The 25,352-nt window shown below is 39.8% G+C and overlaps 1 protein-coding gene across 5 annotated transcripts in view; it reads right to left on the minus strand.

Moving 5' to 3' along the window:
* The window catches only part of LOC126109874 (SAC3 domain-containing protein 1), a 92,024-nt gene that overhangs the window by 9,131 nt on the left and 57,541 nt on the right, over window positions 1–25,352 (minus strand). For all 5 annotated transcript variants that reach the window (XM_049914944.1, XM_049914943.1, XM_049914945.1 and 2 more), the window contains one exon: window positions 15,061–15,342. In XM_049914944.1, the coding sequence (XP_049770901.1) occupies window positions 15,259–15,342 (84 nt within the window). In that variant the 3' untranslated portion in view covers window positions 15,061–15,258. The remainder of the gene's footprint in view (window positions 1–15,060; window positions 15,343–25,352) is intronic.

Here is a 25,352-nt window from a genome sequence, read left to right on the forward strand (position 1 = left end):
GCACCTTTAATACAAAATATCCTAATCTAACATAACCCTCTCCTGTAGCAAGGAATCGGAGTGTTACAGTGAGCCTGTTTTCTGCAGATGTAGCAGTTCTTAAGTGAATATTGTGCTTTGTGATATGAGGATACACTTCACTGAGCACATACAGAAATGTATGCTCATCCATTCTTAAGTAATTGATGTACGACTTGACGTCCTCCACTATAAGCTCACGTAACAGGTTTTGTTGAATGCTTTATTGTGTCGTCGTAAAACCCAGGTACATTTCCTTTTTTTCCCCCACTTCTCTTCCACATGTGCACACAGTACAATTATGGTACATGCAACTGCTGTTGACAAGTTGTTATTGTCAGCCATCTTGAACTTTGACGAAAAATATGATGACAGTGTAATACGCCTTCTAGTGCTACGTCAAAGATCTTTGTCAAAATTTTTGACAAAGAAATTTGATAGTGTAATGCCGGCCTAAACAATCGTTGAGTGTGCAAGCTCCCATTTGACAATGTGCGCCATTGTATTCCCCGCACCGGCAGTCTAAAGTGGCAACAGCCGGCTTTTTATAGTGCTGGCTCACGTCCATGTTCAATGCCCTCCAGTGGTTGATTGCGTCCTGCAATTCCTAATACTACCTGGCCACAATAATTTGACAGTTTGCATGGCGGCTGCTGAGATTAGCCTTGTGCCTACACTAAAGCTGTCGAGGGGAGACTAGTGGTAAGGTGAGGGCAGCGTCTGCTGCTTGCAACACTAGCACCATTACCTGCGCCTGGACACACAAATGAATATCTTTCAATTAGGGCCGGTTTTCTTTGCTTGTGCCAGCACAAGTGCAATCGTCAAGTTATTGTGGTCAAATAATACAAATTAATATTTCTGTGTATGTGGATTGTATAAATGATCTCATAAAATAACGTCACTAGTGCGAACAAACTTATAGTAGTTGAGTAATCATAATATATTACAATATATCATCCATAATTTAAATTGATAAATAGCTGCTTCAGAAGCTACGCAAAGAAAATTTGATTTTTTTGTTATATCCTACTTCAATAAATTTCTTGAACTTATGTTAGGTGATTATTCAATGTCTGAAGTCGGAACAATGGATTCTGCTAATTACGGATGAGAAATAAAACTCCCAATGTAATCTTTTTTAGTTTCGTTATTGGATAAAAAGTTGTTAGAATGAGTGATGCGAGAAAGAGACTTAGCTGAGTATAAAAAGGCCAAAATGCAAAAAACATTTTAGTGTTGAAAGACCTGTAACTTCAATAACATGCAATGACACAACACAATCTGGAAAAGATGAAACGGATTAGACCTCTGCAGCTCAACAACAACAACAGTCATCTGTTGAATAACCTACTTTCAAAAAAAGGGACATTTTGTTTTGGAGAAAAAGGCAGTTGAGGAATCACAATTGAAGATGTGTCTCAGATGTTACGTAATACAGCAAATCTGAACGAAGATCCAGCTTTATGGGAAACCGACGATACCTTGAGGGGGATTATTGCTAGGAATGGCTTTAATCAAAACAAGTCTTGTGACTTCTGGGAAAAAAAAAAAAAAAAAAAAAAAATGCTGATCAGTGTCATTCCTTGCCAGTGACTATCTTCCAAAGAAAAATGAAAATTAATAAGTGAGTAACTGAATTTGGCTGGTTTAGTCTAAAAGTAAAAGATCCACATATTGTGGGCCCTGTTTGGCATAAGGATTTAATGACTGGAAAAATCTAGAAAACCGAGTAGCTCAGCATGAAAACTCTGCATGTCGCACGTCTAGTATCCTTAGTTTGAAAGTAAGAAGTGAGATTTATGTCCAGCTTGGCAATTTACTGCATGTCTAGATTGACAAAGAAATTACTTATTGGAGAAATGTTCTGAAGAGGGTTGTTGGTGTAGAGAAGCGACTGTGTACGAGAGGCCTCGCTTTCAGAGGAAAAAGTGAAAAGTTCAGTGATTTGCATAATGGAAATTATTGTATGATTTTGGAAATGTTAGCTGAATTCGATCCTTTTTTAGCCAGTCATATTGAAGATTTGGGAATCAAGGATCTGGAAGTACCAGTTACTTATCAAAGACTGTTTGCAATGAGTTTATTTTCTTGATGGGTAGCAAAATCCTACAACAGATTCCAGATGACATAAGAAGGGCAAATATTTTTCCCTAATAACTGATTCCGCACCAGATACAGCACACGTGGACCAACTCACCACAAGTCAACAAATATGTTTTAGAAACAGGCGAACAATGTGAAAGATTTCTCAAGTTTTTGCTTTCAGTAGGACATAATGCTGAAGAAATGTTTTCTGCCATTATTCCAGAATGCAAAACACTGGGCATAAATATTGAAGACTGGGCATGGAGAATCATATATGATGATACTGCCGCAAACATGTCTGGTGTGTGCTCTGCCAACTCTTTAAATTTAGTGGCAACTGCGGCTGCTGAATCTTGCACAGAAGCTTGTTGCTTCTTCATTTTGCTTCAAAAAAATCTACATTTTCTTTTGTAAGTTCAATGCAATGTCGGCAAAAATTGATAAAGGGAAAACGCTAATGTGAGTAAATCTGACATGTCGGTCAGTTAGATGGGATGCATGTAGAGGTTTGAGAGCTTCTTGGCACAAACTCCTAAAAACTTTGGAATTACTCGAAGATGATTGTACCGAAAAGCCTGTAACGTGAAACAAAGTGATGGGAATACTTTGAATTTAGAAATACTGGAAACAGTGCTAATGGTTGTCGTGTGGAATTTTTTTTTCTTTTGGAAAGAATAAACAAAGTGAATGTCCGAATAAAGGTGTCTACAGGGTGTGTGATCACTATTGCCGATCTTTACGAACCTGTTTGCAAGTTTTTCATAGCTGAACAAGAAAATTTTACGTATTTCGAAGAAAACACGATGAAATTAAGCGTGTCAAAGTAGTGCACAAAAGACATAGGAAAAAGACAACCAGAAAGGAAAGAAATGTCAATGACTGCAAATGATACTTTCAGGATTATACATTTCTTGTCCTCGGTGACAAACTCGTATGTGAATTAATAAAACAACAGGAGGCCTACACCAGATTCAATAAAAAGTTTTCATTTCTAACCAAAATCAACCCTTATGGAAAAGGCCCTTTTTCTGGAAGAAATGTATCCTAAGGATTTACAGACTGACTTAATTGTAGAAAGCACACATTTTCAATGACACTTTTCTTCTGTAAGAATTTTAGTAAAACCAGATTCTGGACCACTGAAAAGTCTATCTTCATTCCTGCGAAAAACATAATTTGTAAAATGTTTATTCAAACTTGCATATAGTAGTTCACATGACTATTTACACCAGCAACAAACTGTTTGGGTGAGAGAAGCTTTTCTTGCTTAAAATGGATGAAAAATTATCTAAGACCTACCTTAAGCCAAGAAAAGCTTAACACCTTAGCTCTTCTGTGCATAGAGTCTGAACTAAAAAATAAGATTTCATGTGACAATATAAAAATGAGTTTGCGAATAGAAAATTGTGCAAAAAGGTACTGTAAAACTTTCATAACTTAATTAACTGAATTTCCTCATCATCACCAGCTGGATTGTTACCATATAACTGAATATACTGTTTTTAAGCTGTAAGTAAATGCAATAAAAATTATTTAATTATGTTTACTGAATGTGCATTATTGTGTAAGTAGTATTAAGGCATATCTTACCCAGTCTTATTAGTAGTACATCATTGATCTCGTATTAGCTCAGAAATATACCCAAAAACTATTTCTTGTGCAATCTTAACCAAATCGTTAAGATTGTAAAAATAACTAGGAATTGACACATCGCCCTAGTTCACAATCAGAATAAATATGGGGAAAATATGGTGCAATTAGGATGAGAGTGCACAAATCGTGAAGTTACAATTTCACTGACAAAAAATTGTAATTAATATGATTGTGAAGTAGGGTACCAAACTGCAGATATCGATAGGGGTGGTAAAATTTGAATAACCTACTGGTGGCAAATGTGTAAATCCGCTGCTGCTGTCTGCAGTTATTCAGTTCAAAAAATGCCTCTATCACAAGGAGATGAATTCCAGTACTTGTTACGGATAACATTTTGTACTATCCAATATACAAGATAAGGCTATCACAATGGCAATGGGCAAAACTGACCATTTGCTGGTTAGAAAAGATGCAACATATCAGCTTACCTAGCATATGACTTGGGAGGGGGATGAGAATAAAATGCTTAGACTGCCTCCCTATCATTGATATTGGATGCCTTTTAAAAGAGGTTATGAAAAAGTGACACCTAAAGAGTTGCACACAGTAGTGAAACGTGTGAAATTAGTGATGCTGAAAGAAGGGAAAAAAGAAGGTATATTGCAACAGTGCAGTAAAGACTCGATTGTATCTTCCACTACGAACAGGTAATTCGATAGTTCTACTGAGACCGATTTAAGTGGTGTTTCTCCATTGTCTGACTACTGTGTAGTGTATAATGTTCTTAAATGAAGCTCTGACTCCAATCAAATCTTGTGTTTGTCAATTTATCTTTCCTGTTGTAAGACTGTGGTGTTGAGTAAGCTGCCATCACCTCCTTATGGTAATTTAACTGCATTTGTGCACACACAAAATATTATTTCAGTGCATGTAGCAGTTTTAGAGATATGTTGTTGACAAACATGAACATTTTCCACACGTGATTATTTCTTGGTTTTCAATAATGAAACATACCACTGGCTCTAATTTAAATTAAGAAAAATATGTAAAATAAGGAAAAGGCACTCACCTGTAGCAGGTCAGTGCCTGGGGAACAAAACCACAGAACAGAAAACTGCAATCTTATTAGCTTTTAGCTACTAGTTTTTTTCTAGCAGTAATACACATATTCACAAACTCCGACACCCACCCACACACACTTCTGTGGCCACAGCAAGACTAATTGTCGATACCAATTACTGAAAACATTTGCCCGAGCTGGTGGCGGTGCGGAGTCGGTAGCAGGAAAGAGGCCGGTCTTCGGACAGACGGTTCTGCGGCCACCGAGATGAAAAAAATATGGAGTGTACAGCAAAACAATATTTAGGGGAGGAGAGGAGAGAAAGACGGAAAGGGAGTGGGGAGAGAAAGGAGAGCGAGTGAAAAGTGGGAGAGCAGAGAGAGGAGGGGGGAAGAGGGGATGGAGTGGTGCCTCATCATATGCAGTGAAAAGCAGGAGTGGTCGAAAGACACCGATAACCTTGCCAGAGGCGTTACTGACAGACAATACAATATCCTAGCCACCTTATCCATAAACAAATCACCTGTTAACCAACCTCCACTGACTACTCAGCATCATCCTGGCCCTCAGAAGCTCAACCACACCCTCCGATTACCTCCGTTGTGCCGAAATGAGGGATACCCTATCCGAACTCCTGCCCACATCGCCAAAAATACTGTTCTGCTACCTACCTGACCTGCAGAATATCCTCATCTGTGCCTATTACAGTCCTACTCCCAATGCCACACCCTTCTGTTCGGCCTGGGTGCAAAACCTGTCCCATACACCACCCACCGTCTCCTACTACAGTCCAGTCACAGGCATTTCCTACCCAATAAAAGTTTGGGCCGTGTGTGAATGCTGCTATATTATATATCAATTACAGACAGCATTATACATGAGCACAACAAATAACTGACTGTCAACTCGCACAAACGGCCACTGCCGAACAGTGGCCGACACCGAAACACAACCGTCGAGTTGACAGACGTGCTGCACACCGTAAGGCAAATGGCTTCGACAGCTGCTTCACTGTCTGAGCCGTTCGGATTCTGTCTCTACCAGCATAAGTGTGTGTTAACTACGAAGGAGGGAATCGTCCCTCCTACACATCCTGCGTTCTTGCAATGCCCCTGGCCTAAATCTCCACTAACTTGTGAATGAAAGGAACTGATGTAGTGGTACTGAAGGCTGATAAAGGTAATGCAACCATTTTGTTACCTCAGGTTGTGTATGATGGTAAGATGTATGATCTACTAAGTGACTCTACCTATAGGAGGGTTGATTACAACCCTGAAGGATTTGTGCACTGTGAACCTTCTGCACTATTAAATTCCTCCTCCTTACCTCAAGAGATCATCAAGTGGTTAAGACCTCGTGGCTGTGTACTACCAATACTGCACGGCCTTTCAAAAATTCATAAGGACGTTCGTGGAGTCCGTGATTCCTGGTCCGTTCACTGCCACTGCCTACCATCGTGATATGAAGTCTGGAGACGGTCAGGAACCGGGCGAAACCTGTAACCCCGAGAATAAAGGTTTCTTGTGGTCGAGACTTTATGTTCACTTCAAAGTACTAAGAAAAACTGCTGTTCTCTACGAGAGATGATCTCAAAAATTACACGAGGAAAGTGTTCCATACGTCCAATAATGCGTAACATTGGAGAACCTACCTACGGTTTAGCCAAACATCTTGGTTTGTTGCTGAGACTGTTGGTGGGAAAATGGCCTCCTTTTCATGGTGGATTTCAAGGGGAGAGCACTTTGGAGGTATGTGGACAATGCTTTCGTAGTGTGTCCTCACGGAATAGATAAATTGACGTATTTTCTTCACCATTTCAAATCCATTCACAACATTTGGTTCACCATGGAAATAGAGAAAGACGGTTGTCTGCCTTTCTTGGATGTCTCGGTTAGACAAACGAATGATGGCTCTCTGGGGTATCCAGTTTGTTGTAAGCCCACTCGCACTGATTTCTATTTGCAAGTGTCAAGTTGTCGTCACCAATCGCAAACTGTGAGCTCGGTTAAAACATTTGTTTACAGAGTTCCCAACACCTCAGATCTAGATAATTTATCTAAAGAGCTAGTCCCCCATAAGACAATGTTTATAATGGATAGATATTACACCCACCAGATTGATAGGGTTCTGTCAGATAAAATCACGTATAAGGAAGCAGATAAGGAGGAGAACAAGTCGGCAAAACCTTTAGCTTTTCTTCCTTTTGTGGGCAACATTTTGTTTAAAACAGTGGTAATACGCTGTAAATTTCAAGAGAAAATGATTTTCCGTCCACCATCTAAGGCCGCAGACCTTTTGGGATCGGTGAAGAACGACTCGTTATTGCGGAAAGCCAGAATTTACAAAATACCTTGTCAGTGGGGTATGGCTTACATTGGACAGACCACATGTACTGTCAAAGAACCCTGCGCCGAACATCAATATTGCATTTGCCTTTTGCAACCAAACAAGTCCGCTCTTGCCAAATGCTGCATTTCCACTGACATTCAATAGAGTACGGCAGAACTGTGATACAGACCACAGCTACAACTGTTTCGGGCTCCATTACTAAAGAATCTACGGAAACACGCCTCCTGAAAAATCTGACGAACTGTGATAGCGGCTAACAGATGGAGAGCGCACGGAACCCAGTCATCTTCACAATATGTTCTAATCAAAGACGACAGAGTGCGGCAACGGCCACGGCGAGCGGTAACACGGAGGACAACTGAATTCACAGTTCCACCGGTGAGGGCACTGCCCCCATGACGTGTGGTTTGCCTGTCAACTTGAATTTTGATGCATGCACGGGACACTTGCAGCTCGCTATAACGGAGCGAGTCTCTGTCAGTCTCCGACGGCTCACTTCAAGGTGACTCGCAGGTGCCCACCGAATGAATATCGGGCAGTGAATTAAACGGTGACCGGCTGCAAGCCCAAAATTCCTTTACACACTCCACTAATGTGTTGCCTTTTCCCTGTGCTATTCTATCCATACCACTCCTCCTCCATCCATATCAAGCACTGCTTCCTCTCACCACTCTTACCTGCCCCTCCCTATGCAGACATATTCTCTCTCTCTCTCTCTCTCTCTCTCTCTCTCTCTCTCTCACACACACACACACACACACACACACACACTCCCCCTGCCCTCAACCTCTCTCCCTCCTTCTCCCCACCATTTGTCCCTCTTCACCTTCACCGTTCTGTTCTTTTTCCCACTGCCTTTCCCTCCCCTCATGCCCCCTCTCCCTCTTCCTACATCTCTTTTGTTGTATCCTCTGTAGTGTTTTTGTCTTGTCGTCATACGTCCAAAGACCTGCCTTTTATTCTTACACCCTTCCCTACCCTTCTTCACCTCCATCTAGTCAGGCAACTGCTTCAAGTAATCGGTTTCAATAATTACACCTGTTGTGCATGTGGAAAAGTTCGTTGGTGTGGCTGCATGTGAGAATGCTTGTACTATTGCTAGACAAAGAGCTAGTGCTCGATAGCTGGTGTGAATGCTGTTTTCTGTTTTGTGTTTCTGTGATGCCAAGCACCAATCCACTATAGGTAGGTGGTTGCCTCTGCTGTATTTTACATTTTGCGTCATCTAGGAATTTCCATTATGTTTTAAATTAAGAAAAGGTCTTTTTACAAGCTTAGTAGACTAGTGAGAGCTATACTGCATATGAATTTCATAACTTTCACGTGATTTTTGTACGAGATAGAGACTTTAAACTACATAACTCTTAGTTACAGAGTGAGGTGGTGCAGTCGTTAGCACACTGGACTCACGTTTGGCAGGATGACAGTTCAAACCCGCGTCCGGCCATCCCGATTTTGGTTTTCCGTGATTTCCCTAAATCATTTCAGGCAAATGCCAGGATGGTTACTTCAAAAGTGTACAGCTGATTTCCTTCCCTAAACTGACCTTGTCCCTTATGAGTCAAGTATTGACACAATTGCATAAAAATGCAACTTTCAAAAGCTTAGATATAGGAAACTCAATGCAATACATAATTTTTAAAAGATCTGTCATTGAACGAGGTATTTTGGTAATCGAAGAAAAATAAGTATTACTGTGTGTTCAATAGTTTTTGAGGTATGATGCGATAAGTTTGAAGCTGTTTACGACGGGAAAACCGTCTGTTTTCTTTTTTAAAAATAATGTAAGTCCGACTCTAATAAAAATTAACAACAGATTTTTGACATACTTATAAACAGTATAGAGATCTATAAAGTACATGAATTTGAGGTTTTTTTACTTGATTTTTGTTGGAGATAGACTTTTAAGGCAATTTTCTATCACCGCAGTGTACGATGCACTGGGTCAGGTGCCTACAGATGTCAGAACTTTGTATCGAGTGCCAGTTAGTTTTAATAATACCATATGTTTGTTGAAAAACGCGTCTTTTTAGTGAGTAAGGAGTTGGGCTAAAAATGATTGAATTTGTACTAGCAAGTTTTTCTTGTGGCAGTTTCAAAAGTTCCATTATTAATCTCTTCTTTTCTCAGACTATCATATCACACCTCGTACGGTCAACATGAAATTTACAGCAGTGAGGGAATTCACCCATGCTTCCCCCCCCCCCCCCCCCCACCCTCTGCAGCCCCCACCACCACACACACACACCTGAGAGAGAGACAGAGAGAATCACACAGTCATTCTTTGTGATTCTGTATGATACAAGATAATTTCATACAACAAACCAAAGTATCAAGAAGATATCAGCCATCCACTTACTCCTGCAGTGTCTGTTCCCACTGCATTTGGCTGCTATCTCAGAAACAAGCCAACAGCTTTTGTTTCAACTTCCATCAATTTACTGGGCTATATGTCTTATCCACCTCAATTTGTTTGTTCCCAGTGCACAACCTGTGGCATTCACATTAAAATAACGAGTCCAACTGGCAGAAGTGTATATTTTACTTTTCATAAACACTAGAAACTTAGCTTTCATTCTGTTTAATTTACCAAAACCACCTCAACTCAGTTTTGACCTTCAATTCCTTTTTTTTTTGCGAGCCCTCCAGTCATTATCATCATCTTCAACTGCTCTCAGTACGAAATCTTATCTACTTGGAGTTTCTCAGAGGTTCAGCACATGGCCTACATAAACGACTTGCCAAAGATATTGCAAGACCCTTCAAAAACTGAAACTGTGAAGCTTCCCAATGACACAAGTATACTGACAAAAGGACAAAACAACACACACACACACACACACACACACACACACACACACACACACAAAATGATGCAATATCAAACAAATAAAAATATTTACAGGTAACAGATGTAGACATCAATGGGCACAAACTTCCATGTGTAAAGTTTCTAGGTGTTTGTTGTTTGTTTAACGTGGATTGTAGCACATGTTGCTGTTCTTCTTATTCTTCTTCTTCTTGTGATCTTCACCCGAACACCGGTTTGATGCAGCTCTCCATGTTACTCCATCCTATGCAAGCCTCTTCAACTCCAAATAACTACTGCAGCCTACATTCTTCTAAATCTGATTATTGTATTCAAGCCTTGCTTTCACTGTACAATTACACCGTTCTCCCCTTCCCCAGTAAACTTCCTTCCATTGTCAACATGATGAATCCTTGACACCTCACAATGTGTTCTACCAATCGATCCCTTCTTTTAATCAAGTTATGCCATAGATAATTTGTTATTTCTTTTCTATCCAGTTCAGTTCAGTACCTCCTCATTATTCTTTTGTAACACCGCACTTGAAAAGCTTCTATTCTCTTCCTGTTTGTATGTCCATACAGATAAGAAACTTAAATAAGTTAAACCAAAAAGTTCAGTCCTACCTGTATCATGCCTATATAAGCTTTTCACAATGTATTGGCCTCAAGGTGGGCTTGCTAGCATACTTTTGGGGTAATGCAGCTAAGGTCAAAGAAGTCTTGTATCATAAGGATATCGTGTACAGTTTATTAAGTGAACATCTCGCAGAAGCCTCTTCAGGGACTGAGCATGTGCCAACATAGTTATTTGTGGCTAGTAACAAGACTGAATTCAAATAATTAAAATAATTTCCAAGTAGACTATGCATCCCTCTTTAGGGATAAAAATAGTACCATAGCAGCCACTGCTCATATAATTTGTGAGACTATTTGGACTTCTGGGGGACATGAAGTCCAATTAATACTCTTGTTCACATTAAACAAGTTTTTTGCTTTTCCAATCCACACACATTTACAGTGTTCTCAGAAATAAGTAAAGTTATATAAGTGGTCAACAGTAGATAAAAATAGGAGTCGGCTAGTGGCGAGGAGGGAAATGTTCTCGAAGTAGCTGCTCTTCTCCTAAATACACATGTACAACTCCGGGTTAGCACCCCCAAAAGATAAAATGCTTAGTGACAGCCTAGTGGTTGTTTCCAGCATGAATCTTTGGGTGTCTGCTCCGTTTTCACACTTAGCAAATAAATGTTTGACTTTATTATCCTGGTAAGGCACATATGAGAATTTCTCTACATTTTGTATTCTGACCCGGCCCTTTTATCTATCAGGAAGTTTCGAAATGGTGGACTGTGATGCAGAATGAGAGGTTTGTTCTGGAAGAGGAGCACTTTGGACTCATCACCCCAGCAGTACTGGTCTTCCTACCTGTCTTCTGCCTGGAGGCTCACTTATTTCAAGAGAAAACAAATTTGTGTTTTTGACTGTTTTCTTCACCTGCTACAAAATTCTGTGCCTCTATCAGTTCTGTATACATTTTCTTTTAATATTCTGACACTATATTGTGGCACTCAGCCGCGGGCGTAAATAAACGACGAGAACTGGAGTGGTAGAGGACGGTAGTGAATGCCGATACTAGTGAAGACACCTATTGCTACGAAGAGCGTAACAGTTCTCAGATACAATATGAAATTATAGGTAAACAAAATGTGTGACAGAAGACCAATGTAATTAAATACAAATATATACAACATTTGAAACATTTACATACTGCACAAAAAAGTCAGTAAACGAAGATTCATTTTCAGCTGTGTGTGTCCAAAATGAGCTCTTCTGTTCCACTGTCTTTGCATTAAATGAGTCATCACTAGAGTCATTAGAATGTATTATAATATTGTCAATTGCAATTTCCGTGACACCTTTGTGCCTCCTATCATTGTTTTCCTTATCTTGTACTTCCCTGCAGTACCCTTCTCAGCTGACTGGTGTGACAGAACTAAGACATCATGTGTGAGCTTCTTGAGATTTGCTGCAAACGTGCCACCAAAAACATTTTTCTTCCTTACATAATGTTTAATATTTGCCTACACGAATTCAGTGGTGTTCAGGTCGCAATTCTACAGGCAAGCGAACCACAGTGTGGCCTACACTATTAGCCCAGAGCGTACAGCTCACCCTCTGTCATATTGCTGTTTCATTTTAGCTTTCTTTTGTGCAGTTACCGTATTTACTCGAATCTAAGCCGCACTCGAATCTAAGCCGCACCTGAAAAATGAGACTCGAAATAAAGGAAAAAAATATTTCCCGAATCTAAGCCGCACCTGAAATTTGAGACTCGAAATTCAAGGGGAGAGAAAAGTTTTGGGCCGCACCTCCAAATCGAAACAAAGTTGGTCCATTGTAATATGAGACACAATTTAGGTCGAATGAAAGACGATACAGCTATAGTAGTTTGGTTCGAGTCGTAAGCTTAGCAGTTAAGCTTTACCAGGTAGCCATTGCCATGCGTCAGGCGCTCCGTCCGTATTTATAGGGGTACCCTTCCTTTTTCACGTGCTTCGTCTGGTTTGAATCGATTGCTTATTTTGCTTTGATCTGATAAATGCCGTTTTCTTTGTTATAGGTGTTTACGTCACTCTAAGCTGAAAATGCATTACTGTACTGTGTCATGCATTGTTTGTCGCATTCTGATAGTGCTTGTTTACGGCCTGTCGCCGCTCGCGGCATGACTTGCTTTTGAGCGCGCTACCGCCGCTTTTTTTAAAAAAAGAGGAATCGTCTCATTAGCGAAACAATGGCAAGAGACTACAGTTTGTTGTTACTTACACTGCTGCTGTCTTTGATAATGATCAACAAGAACAAAATAATAGACAGCGTATGATAGAACATGTTCTGAACGAGAGTTAGGTGCAAATTTTTCTCCGTTTGAAAATCTTTGCGGCCGCTTCTTTAGTACATCAAATTCTGCACAGAAATTAGTCATCTTACATTTAAAATCTAGTCAGTTGCCGTGCTTCATTTCTGACTATATCACTATTAGGCATAAGAATAATACGATTATAAACATGACACGATACGTATATTCTTCCGCGTTTGCTGTTGTTTCACTCTAGTTTCGTAGTTTATTAGGCAGACAGGATTTAAATGAGATAGCAGCAAACACGAAGGAATACATGGCAAAATGTTTATTTTCGTATTATTCTTATGATGAAGAGAATACTGCATGTGATCCACATTTCATCACGTTCCTATTAGCAACCATCTCTTCTCACAGGTAGGAAAAAACTCGGAACGTAGAGTTGGCCATATTGACAAAAATCCCTAACAGTCTTGCCAGTCGGATTTTCGTAGTACATTGAAATTCTGCTACATTCGAAGATGAACAATACGGAATTTGTATTTACTTCGTTGGACAATGTATGAAAATGCAGTGGTCGAAACTCGGGGCGGAGAAAAAAAAAAAAAGGTTTTGGCGCCAGTATTTATCTTTGTGCCCACAAAGCATGCTTGTATAGCGCTACACATATTCGACGGCAGAAGTTAGTTGTGGCGGCACCTACCAACATTTTTCAGAACTTCCGCTTGCTTTGCACTCGATTCTAAGCCGCAGGCGGTTTTTTGGATTACAAAAACCGGAAAAAAAGTGCGGCTTAGATTCGAGTAAATACGGTATTCTATGATCACCACCCTCAGACAGTATATTGGTGGAGTTTTGTCCACTTGCCTACAGTGACACAATGCGCTGTATGCGACAATGGGAGAACTGGACCAAACAAGTGGAGCACTACCTCCAAAAACCACTTCTTGAAATTCTCAGAGTTCATTTGGCCTCGGTAACCTCCTCAAGTCAATTTCAGCTTCCCTTGCTTTACAAACCCGTTTTTCGAACTGACACTTGCCACTACCATTTTTCTGGAGCCACTTCCCCATACTGTAATGCCCAATTCATCTCGTGGTATCTGCCGCACATTACGATGCTGTCGATCCGTGAACTGTCAAGGTAAAAAATGTTTTGTCAAGCTTCTGTAATGCTCCTCACGTGCGCAAGGAAATGTGCTTGCCCGAGAACAGTGTTACCACATTCCAGCAAGAGATTTCTTTGTTCGGTACAGATTTACATACAAACCCCATCGCCTCGAGCGAGTTTTTTAGTGAGGTACTGCCCCATCTCCAATTCTCACACAGCACTGGAAGGAGTTCCGCCACACTAGGAACTATTTTCTGTCGAGTGTAGAAATCCTCGGCAGTACTCCTTACTACTAATTTATTGAAGTTGCTGGCTTTTTCAATATCACTGCATCTCTTCCTAAGAGCAACAAAATAAAAATAAAGTAATTTGAACCAAACAGCTGCCTACTTGAAAGCACTGTCAAATATAAACAGCTATACACTTTTACAGTACAATTTCCAACCAAAATTGACCCTTTCTTCCCTGGGTTACCAAGTTTGCAAACTTTCTAATTTTGTCTAGGGTTGACACACTTCTGCTGATGTAAGTGGCAGCTCCCTTACAGATGTAGGCATTTTTGGCACTCCTTTTCCACCTCGCAGTACTCTGGCAAAGTGAGCATCGTTTTAAGTGCGCCAGTCCATATTACAAATCTACCTTTCCTTTTAGGGGTCACTAGAGTTGTACCGGAAACCCGTGATGGACCCAGAGTGGCATCTTTACTCATTTCGAGTTACGAGACGTGAGCAATGAGCGACACACAATACAAAGCAAAACAAAATGTAGTAGTGAATGCGTGAGGCTTTCGGTAACTGTCGGCAGTGCCACTAAGAGTGATGAGACAGGGCTGACTCTACCGGTAACTTTAGCAACCGTAAATCAAAACATCACCCACCGAAAACTGTCACAGTATAGTGTCCGAGCAGTAATAAACAGTCAGGATTTTTCAATTGTCGTTTCTCCTGTGCCGGACTAATCAATGTGCCAACATTGCTACATGCGGTACGGTTCGCAGTCTTCAGTATTGCCAATTTTCTACTTTTGCTACCATTCTGCAGTGAGACTATTACATTGTAGACACTTGCTAAAATTGAGTACTCAATGATGCCGCTTTCCATCCTCTACTAACAATTTGCTAGGGTCATAGATACTAACTGCAGTATAATGTAGAGAAAAACAGAGGTGTTTTACGTACCCTGTTCTTTAACTTCTATGGAAGTCCCTTTCTAGTGATGGTTGCTCTCTTGTTGTTAGCAAGTAGGCAGCAGGATAAAAAGAAACTCAAAGCAGTAGTCACCCCACTGGTTTACTAGTTCAACAACACAGGATTACATATTTTGTCCTTCGGCACGTAGGCCTATGTGCCACTTAATGCTTACTGCTTCCCAAATGATCACACAGGTTCTCCCAGCAACAATTTTGTGACGTCTGCCGCAGCCAGCTTCCGGTCGACTGCTTCCAGGCGGACCGGCGTACGCTGTACAGATAAAAGAATATATGTCAGTATGCGACTGACACAGTGGAAATAGAAATACCAGTAATTATAACAAACAACCAGTTGGGTTAAATAACTGGTCCCCATTTACAGGCCCTTCCCCGACCACAACAAATAACTTTGTGCTCTTTGCTGTAATGACATGTTAAATATTTGTCTAAGAATTACCTAAAAAACCACACAAGCACTCGATCCACTTCTATATGGTTAATTTCACCTGAGATTACACAAGATTACTCTGAAACTAGCAAACATCACACTTTTATTAGTTTGAATCACCAATGCCATCACAGCAAACTTTTTTCTGGTGGTGAATGTAACAAGCTGCAACATTTCCACAGTCGATATAAAGTGTGACTTTTGGCAGTCGTGGAGGAGAATGTCATCACCAGCACAAACTATCCACACTGTGCGCACATACAGATTTTAGTTGTTAACTGGCTGTCAGAATATAATGTTAAGGAATGAAGAAATGGAAATACCAAAAATGGTACTTCTGTCAGTGATTTTTTCTAACTACTGAGAGTTTTTGTGTAAGGCCGAACAACCCAACCGATGCCGTTCTCTTCCTCAGACTGAGAAATGGTACAAATTCTTAGACAAATGACCATCTCTTCGATTTGTCCTAGCAGTAATCATTCATAGATCCACATCCTCAGTTACCTTAGCACTGATCACGAGTCAAGATTCGTACAGGGTAGTAACTCTCACATCAGCTTCTTTCGACAGCATTTCAAAATAAAATTTTTGTAGCTTCTTGCCACATTACTTTCCACTTGAACCTGTGTACAATGAATCACTTTGCAATATACACTGTCCAAAGGAAGCCTAATTATGCTTTGGCCATTTAGCATAAACAGTTCGTCTAGATCTACATCGACTTAAAAACTTCGCAATCCACTGTGTGGTTCGTGGGGGAGGGTACCCTGTACCATTACTGTTCATTTCCTCTCCTGTTCCACTCACCAATAGAAACAGGATAAAATGACTGTCTATATGCCTCCACATGAGCCCTAATTTATCTTACATCATCTCCGTGGTCCTTACGTGAAGTGGAAGTAGAATTGTTCTAGAGACGGCTTTAAATGCCAGCACTACAAATTTTGTCAATATTGCTTCTCGAAACAAACGTCACCTTTTCTCAAGGGATTCCCATTTCAGTTCCCGAAGTATCTCCGTATTACTCGCGTGTTGTTTGAACCTTCCAGTAACGAGTCTAGCAGCCTGCCTCTGAAACTATTCAGTGTCTTCCTTTAATCCAACATGGTGCAGATCCTAAACACTCACGAATAGGTCACAGGAGTGACCTCTATGTGGTCTCCTTCGCAAATGAATCACACTTTCCAAAAATTTTCCCAATCGACTGAAGCTAACCGTTTGCCTTCCCTACCACAATCCTCACATGCTCCCTCCATTCTGTATTACTCCCAGACACTTAAACGACGTGACTGTGTCGAGCAGGACACTACTAATGTTGTATCAGAACGAGATGAGTTTGTTTTTCCTATTTATCCACATTAACTTTCATTTTTGCCATTTAGAACCAGCTGGCACTCTTCACACAAACTAGACATTTTGTGTAGGTCACCTTGTACCACCCTACATCCACTCATCTTCAAAAACTGCCCATACAGCACAGCATCATCAGCAAACCACTACAAACTTCTGGATCATTCATGTAGATAGAAAATAATAGCGGTCCTATCAGGGCACTCCTGATAACACCCTCATCTATGACAAATGCTCACCGTCGAGGACAACACTCTGAGTTCTATTACTTCAGAAGTCTTCGAGTGAATCACGTACCTGGGAACCTATTCTGTACATTCGTACTTTCATTGACAGTCTGCAATGCGGCACCATTTTAAATGCTTTTCGGAACTCTAGAAATATGGAATCTACCTGTTGGTCTTCATCCATAGTTTGCAGTATATCACGTGAGAAAAGGGCAAGCTGAGTTTCATCTGAGTGATACGTGAACATGAGCTTTTTGATCCCTAAGAATTTTATTATATTTGAACTTAGAATATGTTCTAGGATTCTGAGCAAACCAATTTTAAGGACATCTATATGTAACTTTGTGGATCCATTCTTTCACCCTTCTTATGTACAGAAGTGACCTGCACGTTTTGCTGTCGGCCAAATAGTGTCGGTTTTCTGGTCTCGACAGTAACACGAGCTCTGTAAACTACTTGTATCGGGTTAGATTTCCTCGGTGGAACATTCCTCTCTACTTCGAACGACATATTTACTTTCCTACAACGCACTGTTTATTTACACTGATGAGCCAAAACACCTATAACCGTGTACTTAACGGTGTGTCGGTTCAAATATAGAACACAATACACCAGTGATTCTGTGTGGCACGGTTTTGACAAGAACTCGGTAGGTTTCCGGAGGAAGTAGCACGAGACATCTACACTCGGGTCTCGCGGTCCGTGTAAATTATGGACCAGTGGTTTGTAGGTGCGGAGCTGATGCCAGATAGCATCTCATATGTATTCTCTGAGGTTCAGATCTAGTTAAGTGATCCAGAAACCAACATGCATTCACTATCGTGCTCCTAAAACAATTGTAGCACAATTTTCACTTCGTGACAGGGACAGTTATCCTGCCAAACAGTGCCGTCACCGTCGGGGTCGCCACAGAGCATGAAGATATGCGAGTGGTCCACAATGTTCGTGTAATACACAGCTACTGCAGTGCATTCGATTACTGCCACATGTCCCACATATGGCTAGGTCAATACTCCACACAGCATATTACTTACCCACCTGACCCACATGCGTTTCTAAGAGCAGTTTGCCTCCTGATAGTATATCCAGAAACGACCGTCAATTGGATGTAACAAGAAACGTGATTCGTTCAAATGAGCAACACATTTCCACTGATCCACATTCCAATGTCCACAATCTCGTGCCCACTGCAACCGGAGATGACGACGATGTCAGTCAAAGTGGGAATGTGTAGGTGATGTATGCTACAGAGCACCATCGTCAACAGCATCTGCCACATAGAATTCTCCGAAACACTAATGCCTGCACTAACATTGCACAGGGTGTTTGTAATTAAAGTTCCAATTTCAAAATGGTGCAGAAAGGAAACTGTTGCTAAGAATGATGTCAAATTTTAACAGCATACCATTGATGCAGGGGCAAACGCCATGGAAAAAAAAGAATTTGACCAATAAATGGCGTCGTAAGTGACACAATATACACATCGACAAACACGTGACACACGGCTGTTCCTCAGTTTGCGTCTGAGATGCCCAACACTACTGTCTCCACAAAGGATTGCACACTGCTGGTACAACTCTGCTATGAGAACGGTGACTGTGGCCAGTAGCCCTATAGAAGTTCCTGACATTCCAGAGTATGAAAATAGGCATTGGTCTGATGTCTGGAGAAGATTACAAAATTTGAAAAGACAGGTGATTGATAGAGTGAGAAAAACAATTGATCTGACATCTGTCAAAGATGTGGTCACAGCACTGCATGACGGATCGAGCGATGGTGTGCAAACGTACAGTGCACAGGGAATAATCCAAACGTCGGACTTCCCTGTGAATGTGGTGCACAAAATCCTACAAAACATCCTACATTGCTATCCAAACAAAACCACTTGTGTTCAGGAGCTACTTCCTGAATGCAAGCTCTAGAATTTCTTGCTCCCACGGAAATGGACACTGAATGGCCACAGAATATTCTCTGGTCAGACAAAGCTCATCTGTACCTCCGAGACACGTTGTAACATTACGAGTCAAGATAGCTGTAACGGAACTTGAATAGCGTAAAGTTATCGTTAAAAATGCACGCTGTGCGATTTGTTACGATTTGGTCGGTCATAATAATAGTAACATGCTTTTGAATACCATTAAAATATAACGGCGATACCTGTTTAGTGTTATTGGAAATAATATGTAGTAAATTAATGAGTAAGATAGCCGATCCTATAAGAAGAGGTAAAATTGTGCATATTACGAGTTAAGTTTTGGGGACCTGGTCAAGAGGGGATAGTTTGTAGATCCTAACTACTGCAGCTATTCTGGAATCAGGTGCTACCATGACCGTTGTGTGTTGTCAATGGCTTAAGGTCATCATATCTCATGCTCTAAGATCGACGCGCCTTTCCTCTTGGTATAACGGTGTCTCAGGGTAACAACGACAATGCCGACGGCGAAGGAAGATACAGTAGAAGTGGCGCCCAACGTGGGGCTCGATCGAGGAGGATTGCTGCATCGAGTCGAGTGTCATCCGGATTCACGAACCCTAGAGTTGGAAAATATTGTAGCAGCCAGTGAGTCTGTTCAATGAGAGAGGTATTCTTCAATAATCGCTAAAAGTGAGTGATACTACCAGGTATGATCAAAATAACAGTATAATTATATAAAAAAAAAAGGAAGTTGAGACTTGTGATTTTGGTAGATAAATATATATAAATACATAGTGAAAATAAGTGTATGTCTTGGTAGTGAATAATCATGTCTAAACGAACGAAAAGAATACATGATAATGTGCAGTTGAGTAGAGTAATGAGTAGAGAGAGAGAGGAAAGTGAAGAGGATATGGATGATGCATCCCATGGGTTCAATGTGGGACAGGAGACAGGTACAGATAATAATACAGTTATTGATTTAAAGCCATTAGGAGATTCAAATACAATGATAAGTAAGGTAAGCAGCGTGGGAGAACATAAAGATCTTGAGGTTTCGGAAGTAGATCAGGAAGTTGATCCTCAAAATGGAAATATTAATCAAAAAATGTTTGATATGCTGGTATCAATAAATACTCAAATGGGTGTAATGAATGGAAGACTTGGTTCACTAGAAAAAGATAATAAGCAATTAAAAGAGGACAATCAAAAGTTAAATGAAAAATTTGAGGCCAAATTTCGTTCATTAGAAGTTAAAATGGATTCTTTGGAAAGCAAACTGAACACCTTTGATTATAAACTGGAAAATACTAAGAAAGAATTAAAGGCGGACTGTGAGACTCAATTAAATGCGAAATTTGGAGAACTAGATGTAGAGTTTTCTAACACCTTAGAAAGGCAATATAATAATTTAATGGGAAAACTTCATGACGTAGAAAAGAAATACGAGGTAGTTTCGAAGAGTTATGATGGCCTGTCCAATAGGATGGTTAAGTGTGAAAGCAGCTGTTTCAATGCTAGCGCACAGATAGAAGAGCTTTCAAAACAAATAGTCGAGTTTGAGTCCGAAGCTTGTAAGGGGATTGACAAGTATTTAGTAGATCAAACTAAAAGACTTGCCGAAGATCTATCTGAATGGATAGAAATAAAAGGAAATGAAATTGTATACAAGGTTAAGACTACTATTGGATACCAGCCAAATGAAAATATCAATGACCACCTAAGTAGAAATGATGAATTAATTAAGCTCTTCACTAGCGAAATTCAGAAAATAAAAGACAAAATAGTTGATAAGTTACCTAAATGGCAAAAGGAAACCAATATAAATTGGCGGAGTTAGAACGAAAGTAATCACAAAATTTGTTGACAGAGGATGAACGTTTGGAGAATAGGTCGAAAAACAACCAAACATGTGATAATACGAAGTACAATTGTGGTGAAAATTTGCATTGGGAAGTTGATGATTCGGTTGGTAAAGATGACGATTCTTTTGGTCAGTGAGGATATTTGTCTTCTTTAAAGGTGGAGATCAGCATTTTTAAAAGTAGACAATTCCCAACATTCTCCACTGAAAAGAACAACCTGCATCCGAAAATCTTTATCAATCATTTCAAAAGAATATTTCCACATAGCTGGTCTGAACACGACCGACTTCAATTTATAGTATCCAAAATTACTGGAGAAGCCACATTATGGGCCACCGAAGTAAATGAAAGTTGCCATACTTGCGCTGAGTTTGAACAACTTTTTTTGGCTAAAAACTGGTCGTCCAGTAAACAAAACAAATTAAGAAAAGAGGTTTATCAACCCGAGTATTTTAACAGTAAAAGGAGTACTTTAAGACAATATTTTGAAAAGTACATAAATAAGACACGTTATTGGAGTGATCAGATTTCTCACAAGGAAGTGATCAGAAATTTGAAGGGAAGGTTGCCCATAAATATACGTGAAAAGTTAAAAAATTTTCCTGACCACGATGTAGAACAATTCTTGTCTGTGATTGACTCTATAGATATGATTATGGAAGACGCAAGACAAATGAGTAGTAATCAAATGTCGATTCACACTCATAGTAATACGAATAATTATAATAATAATTTAATGTATGATAATAATAATACCGAAAACCAGGTCAAATCCACATCACAGGAGCGTGGACAATCTTCGTCCTATGGTTGCAATAAAAACAATGATTATAATAAAAATAGAAGAGATACTTACTGTGCTAGAGGTAAACCTCGATATAGTGACGTGAATGTGCATAGTAGTGATATTAATAAGAGTAACAGGTACCCAAGTGATGAACCCAATTGTATTCGACCTTGGGAAGATAATTCGAAGCATAATGTTCATCGGCAGGATGGAACAAATACCTCGAGTTCTCATCCAGCGCAAGGAGTTATACCAATGGGCGAAGGAGCCTCCAATGTGCGACGGGGTGAATACTATAACTCGGATCATACTGTACGGATTGTGGAAGTTCATGAACCCCCACCGATGAGTCAACGAGATAGATTAAACTAATACTAGTCATCAAATGCCTTCCTAGGATGACTGGAAAGGAGAAGGAAGGCAGGCATCAATTTGAACTGAGAGTATTAAGGTACAATAATGATCAGGATATAAGGAATGAATTAATTGAAGAAAAACCTGAAGTTTCTAATAAATGCGGACAAATTTTACAGGCAATAATTCCAACAAGTATAAATAATGTTGATGTTGAAATATTAATTGATACTGGAGCGACTATTAGTGTCAAGACGCTGGACTGTTTAAAACAGATAAGCCGAGGGGTAAAAATGCCCACTTTTCCTATCACAGGATGTACCGTGTCTGGCGCGTTCAGCGCAAAAATGCAAAAAGTTGTGAAACAGGTACGTGTCTACGTTACAATATGGGGGGCTCAAATAGAAAGTACATCCCTGGTTGTTCCTAAAATGACAGTACCATGTATCTGGGGTTTGGATTTTTTATGAGAGACCGGTGCAATCATTAATTTAGAGAAAGGTGAATGTATATTTAATTCCAATGGTAATGTTTTGACAGCCACCGTGAGAAAGGTCCGAGTAATTCCAAATCAATTGTGTATCAATCTAAGGTAAAACATGTCAGTATTGATGGTGAAAATGTGTATATCTGCCTTATTGAATGTTCTGAAGAACATTGCAGGAAAAGGTGTTAGAATCATAATATTTATCTGTTATCCAAAGGGACAAATTGTACTACTTGTTGGAAGCATATCAGTCGATTTTTAGTAAACGTCCGGGTATAATAAAAGACTTTGATACTATATAAAGACGTACGCGCATAAACCCTTTTGTCGTACTTCCTATTCTATCCCACGGACAAAGAAAGAAGTAGTCAGAAAGGAAATCAATAAAATGTTAGAATGGGGTATTATTGAGCCCTCAGATTCCGAATATTGTAACCCTCTTGTGGCGTTAATTAAATCCAATGGTGACATCAGATTGGTGTTGGATGCCAGAGAGATCAATAAGATCATTATACCTGTACAAACGCGACCAGAGAACCTAGAAGAGTTAGTACAAAAGTTTTATGGTGCCCACTTCTTAACTTCTTTGGATATGTGTAGTTCATATTGGCAAACTAGAATATCGAAAGAATCTCGAAAATATACTGCATTCGTTTTTCTGGGCCGAAGTTACCAGTTTACCGTCATGCCATTTGGGTTGAAAATAAGCGGTGGTGTTTTCATATCGGCATTACATACCATACTGGGCAGAGACATTTTGAATGAAGTTACTTTATATGTGAATGATTTGCTAATTGCTTCTGAAACTTGGGAGGAACATTTGGACTTATTAAGAAGAGTTTTTGCGAAATTTTTGGAACACGGAGTTACGGTAAATTTGAACAAATCCAAGTTTGCTCATAACCAATTGAAATTTCTTGGACATATAATCACTCCTGAAGGGATAAAACCAAATCCTAAAAAGATGGATGCAATTACCAGATGTGCTTATCCAAAGAATAGAACGGAATTAAAGTCATTTATCGGCTTAGTTTCATTTTTTCGACGATTTTTACCCAATCAGTTAGGAAGCCAAGACTGTTTGTTACGGCTGTTAAGAAAAAATGTCATGTGGGAGTGGAATTCCGAATGCACGCAAGCTTTTGATAACATCCGCAATGCTTTGACTAATGCTCCACTGTTACATCATCCGAGACTTGATCAAGATTTTTATATTGCTGCGGATGCTTCTGAAACAGGATTGGATGCCACTCTTTTCCAGATGGACAATCCAGAAGATATCAGTACCATCAAAATAATTGGGTTTGCCAGCAGAACACTCTCTAGCTGTGAACGTGCATATTGTACTACTGAATTGGAAGTACTGGCCGTGGTCTGGTCCCTTAGAAAGTTTCGCTATTTTGTATATGGAAAGAAGATCATTGTATTCTGCGACCAAAAGGCTTTATCTTTTATTTTAACAGGAAGGATGTTCCATTCACGTTTAACCCGGTGGGCCTTGCTACAGCAAGAATATGATATTACGCTCAAATACATCAGAGGGAAAGACAACATCATAGCCGATGCTCTTTCAAGACTACCGAAAAGAAAGAATGACGACGAGTGTGAAGAACGGACTATTGACTTTAAAGTCATGAATTTATCAAGGCAATATTGTGAGAGGCAGATTTCACAGCTATGTCGAGGTCTTCCACAACTGCAAGAAGATGATAAGTTGTGGAAAGCCATTAGACACACTGTTGAAAGCAAAACGCTAAGTCACTCTCAAGAACAGTATCAATTAAAATCCGGAATATTGTATTGGAGGAAGGATGAAGAAGATGTTTGGAAAGTTTGTGTTCCAAATAAATATTTAGAATCACTAGTATGGTACACTCACTTGAATTGGGGTCATTTTGGTGCCGCTAAATGTACAGCCAAAATAGCACAATACTGCTATCATCCAAATTTGGGACGTATAGCTACAAATATTCTTAAGAAGTGCAAAATATGTCAGAAGGCAAAACCCATAAACCATTGTCGGAAGATAGAATTACATCCGATCATCCCACAACAACCTTTAATGTTGGTGTCATGTGATGTCTGTGGGCCATGTCCCATGACACGTGGATGGTTCAAATATGTTTTGGCTTTCTATGATCTCTTTTCAAAATATGTGAAATTATATCCTTTGAAAAATCTCCACATTCGACCCATCTTACGCAAATTTATCTACAACTATATAACTGAGCTCGGCAAACCTATAATGATCTTGACAGACAACACTGCTTATTATACAAGCAAAGTATGGAGAGACACTATGAAAGAACAAGGAATCCAGCACATTTACATCTCAAGATTTTACCCTTGTGGAAATCCGGTTGAGAGAATCTTCCGAGAGTTGAACCGATTTTTACGGACGTACATAGCCAAACAACATTATAAATGGAGTGATTAGATTTATGAATTTGAGAAAGTGTATAATGACTTACCACACTTATCGACAGGTTATTCACCTAACCAAATAGTATTTGGTGAAAGTATTGTGCCAGAATGGATGAAGAAATTACCTGCGATAGAACAAAAGATTACCAAGAAAGAAGATATGGTGAAGAAGGTCTACAAAAACCTGAAGCATCAAGCACAATTGAGAAAAACCCATTTTGATATAAATGTGAAGAAAGTAGTCACATATGATGTAGGGGAAGAAATTTTATTGAGAAATCACCCAAAAGCATCAACCAGGAAAAGACTGAATAAGAAATGGCAATATTTATATACAGGTCCATACAAAATAATGAAAATAACTCATGAAGGGAGCTACCTCCTGGCAGATTGTGATACTGATGTAATTAAGGGCTTGTTCCCT

Source organism: Schistocerca cancellata, chromosome 12, assembly GCF_023864275.1.
Source record: "Schistocerca cancellata isolate TAMUIC-IGC-003103 chromosome 12, iqSchCanc2.1, whole genome shotgun sequence".
NCBI lineage: Eukaryota > Metazoa > Arthropoda > Insecta > Orthoptera > Acrididae > Schistocerca > Schistocerca cancellata.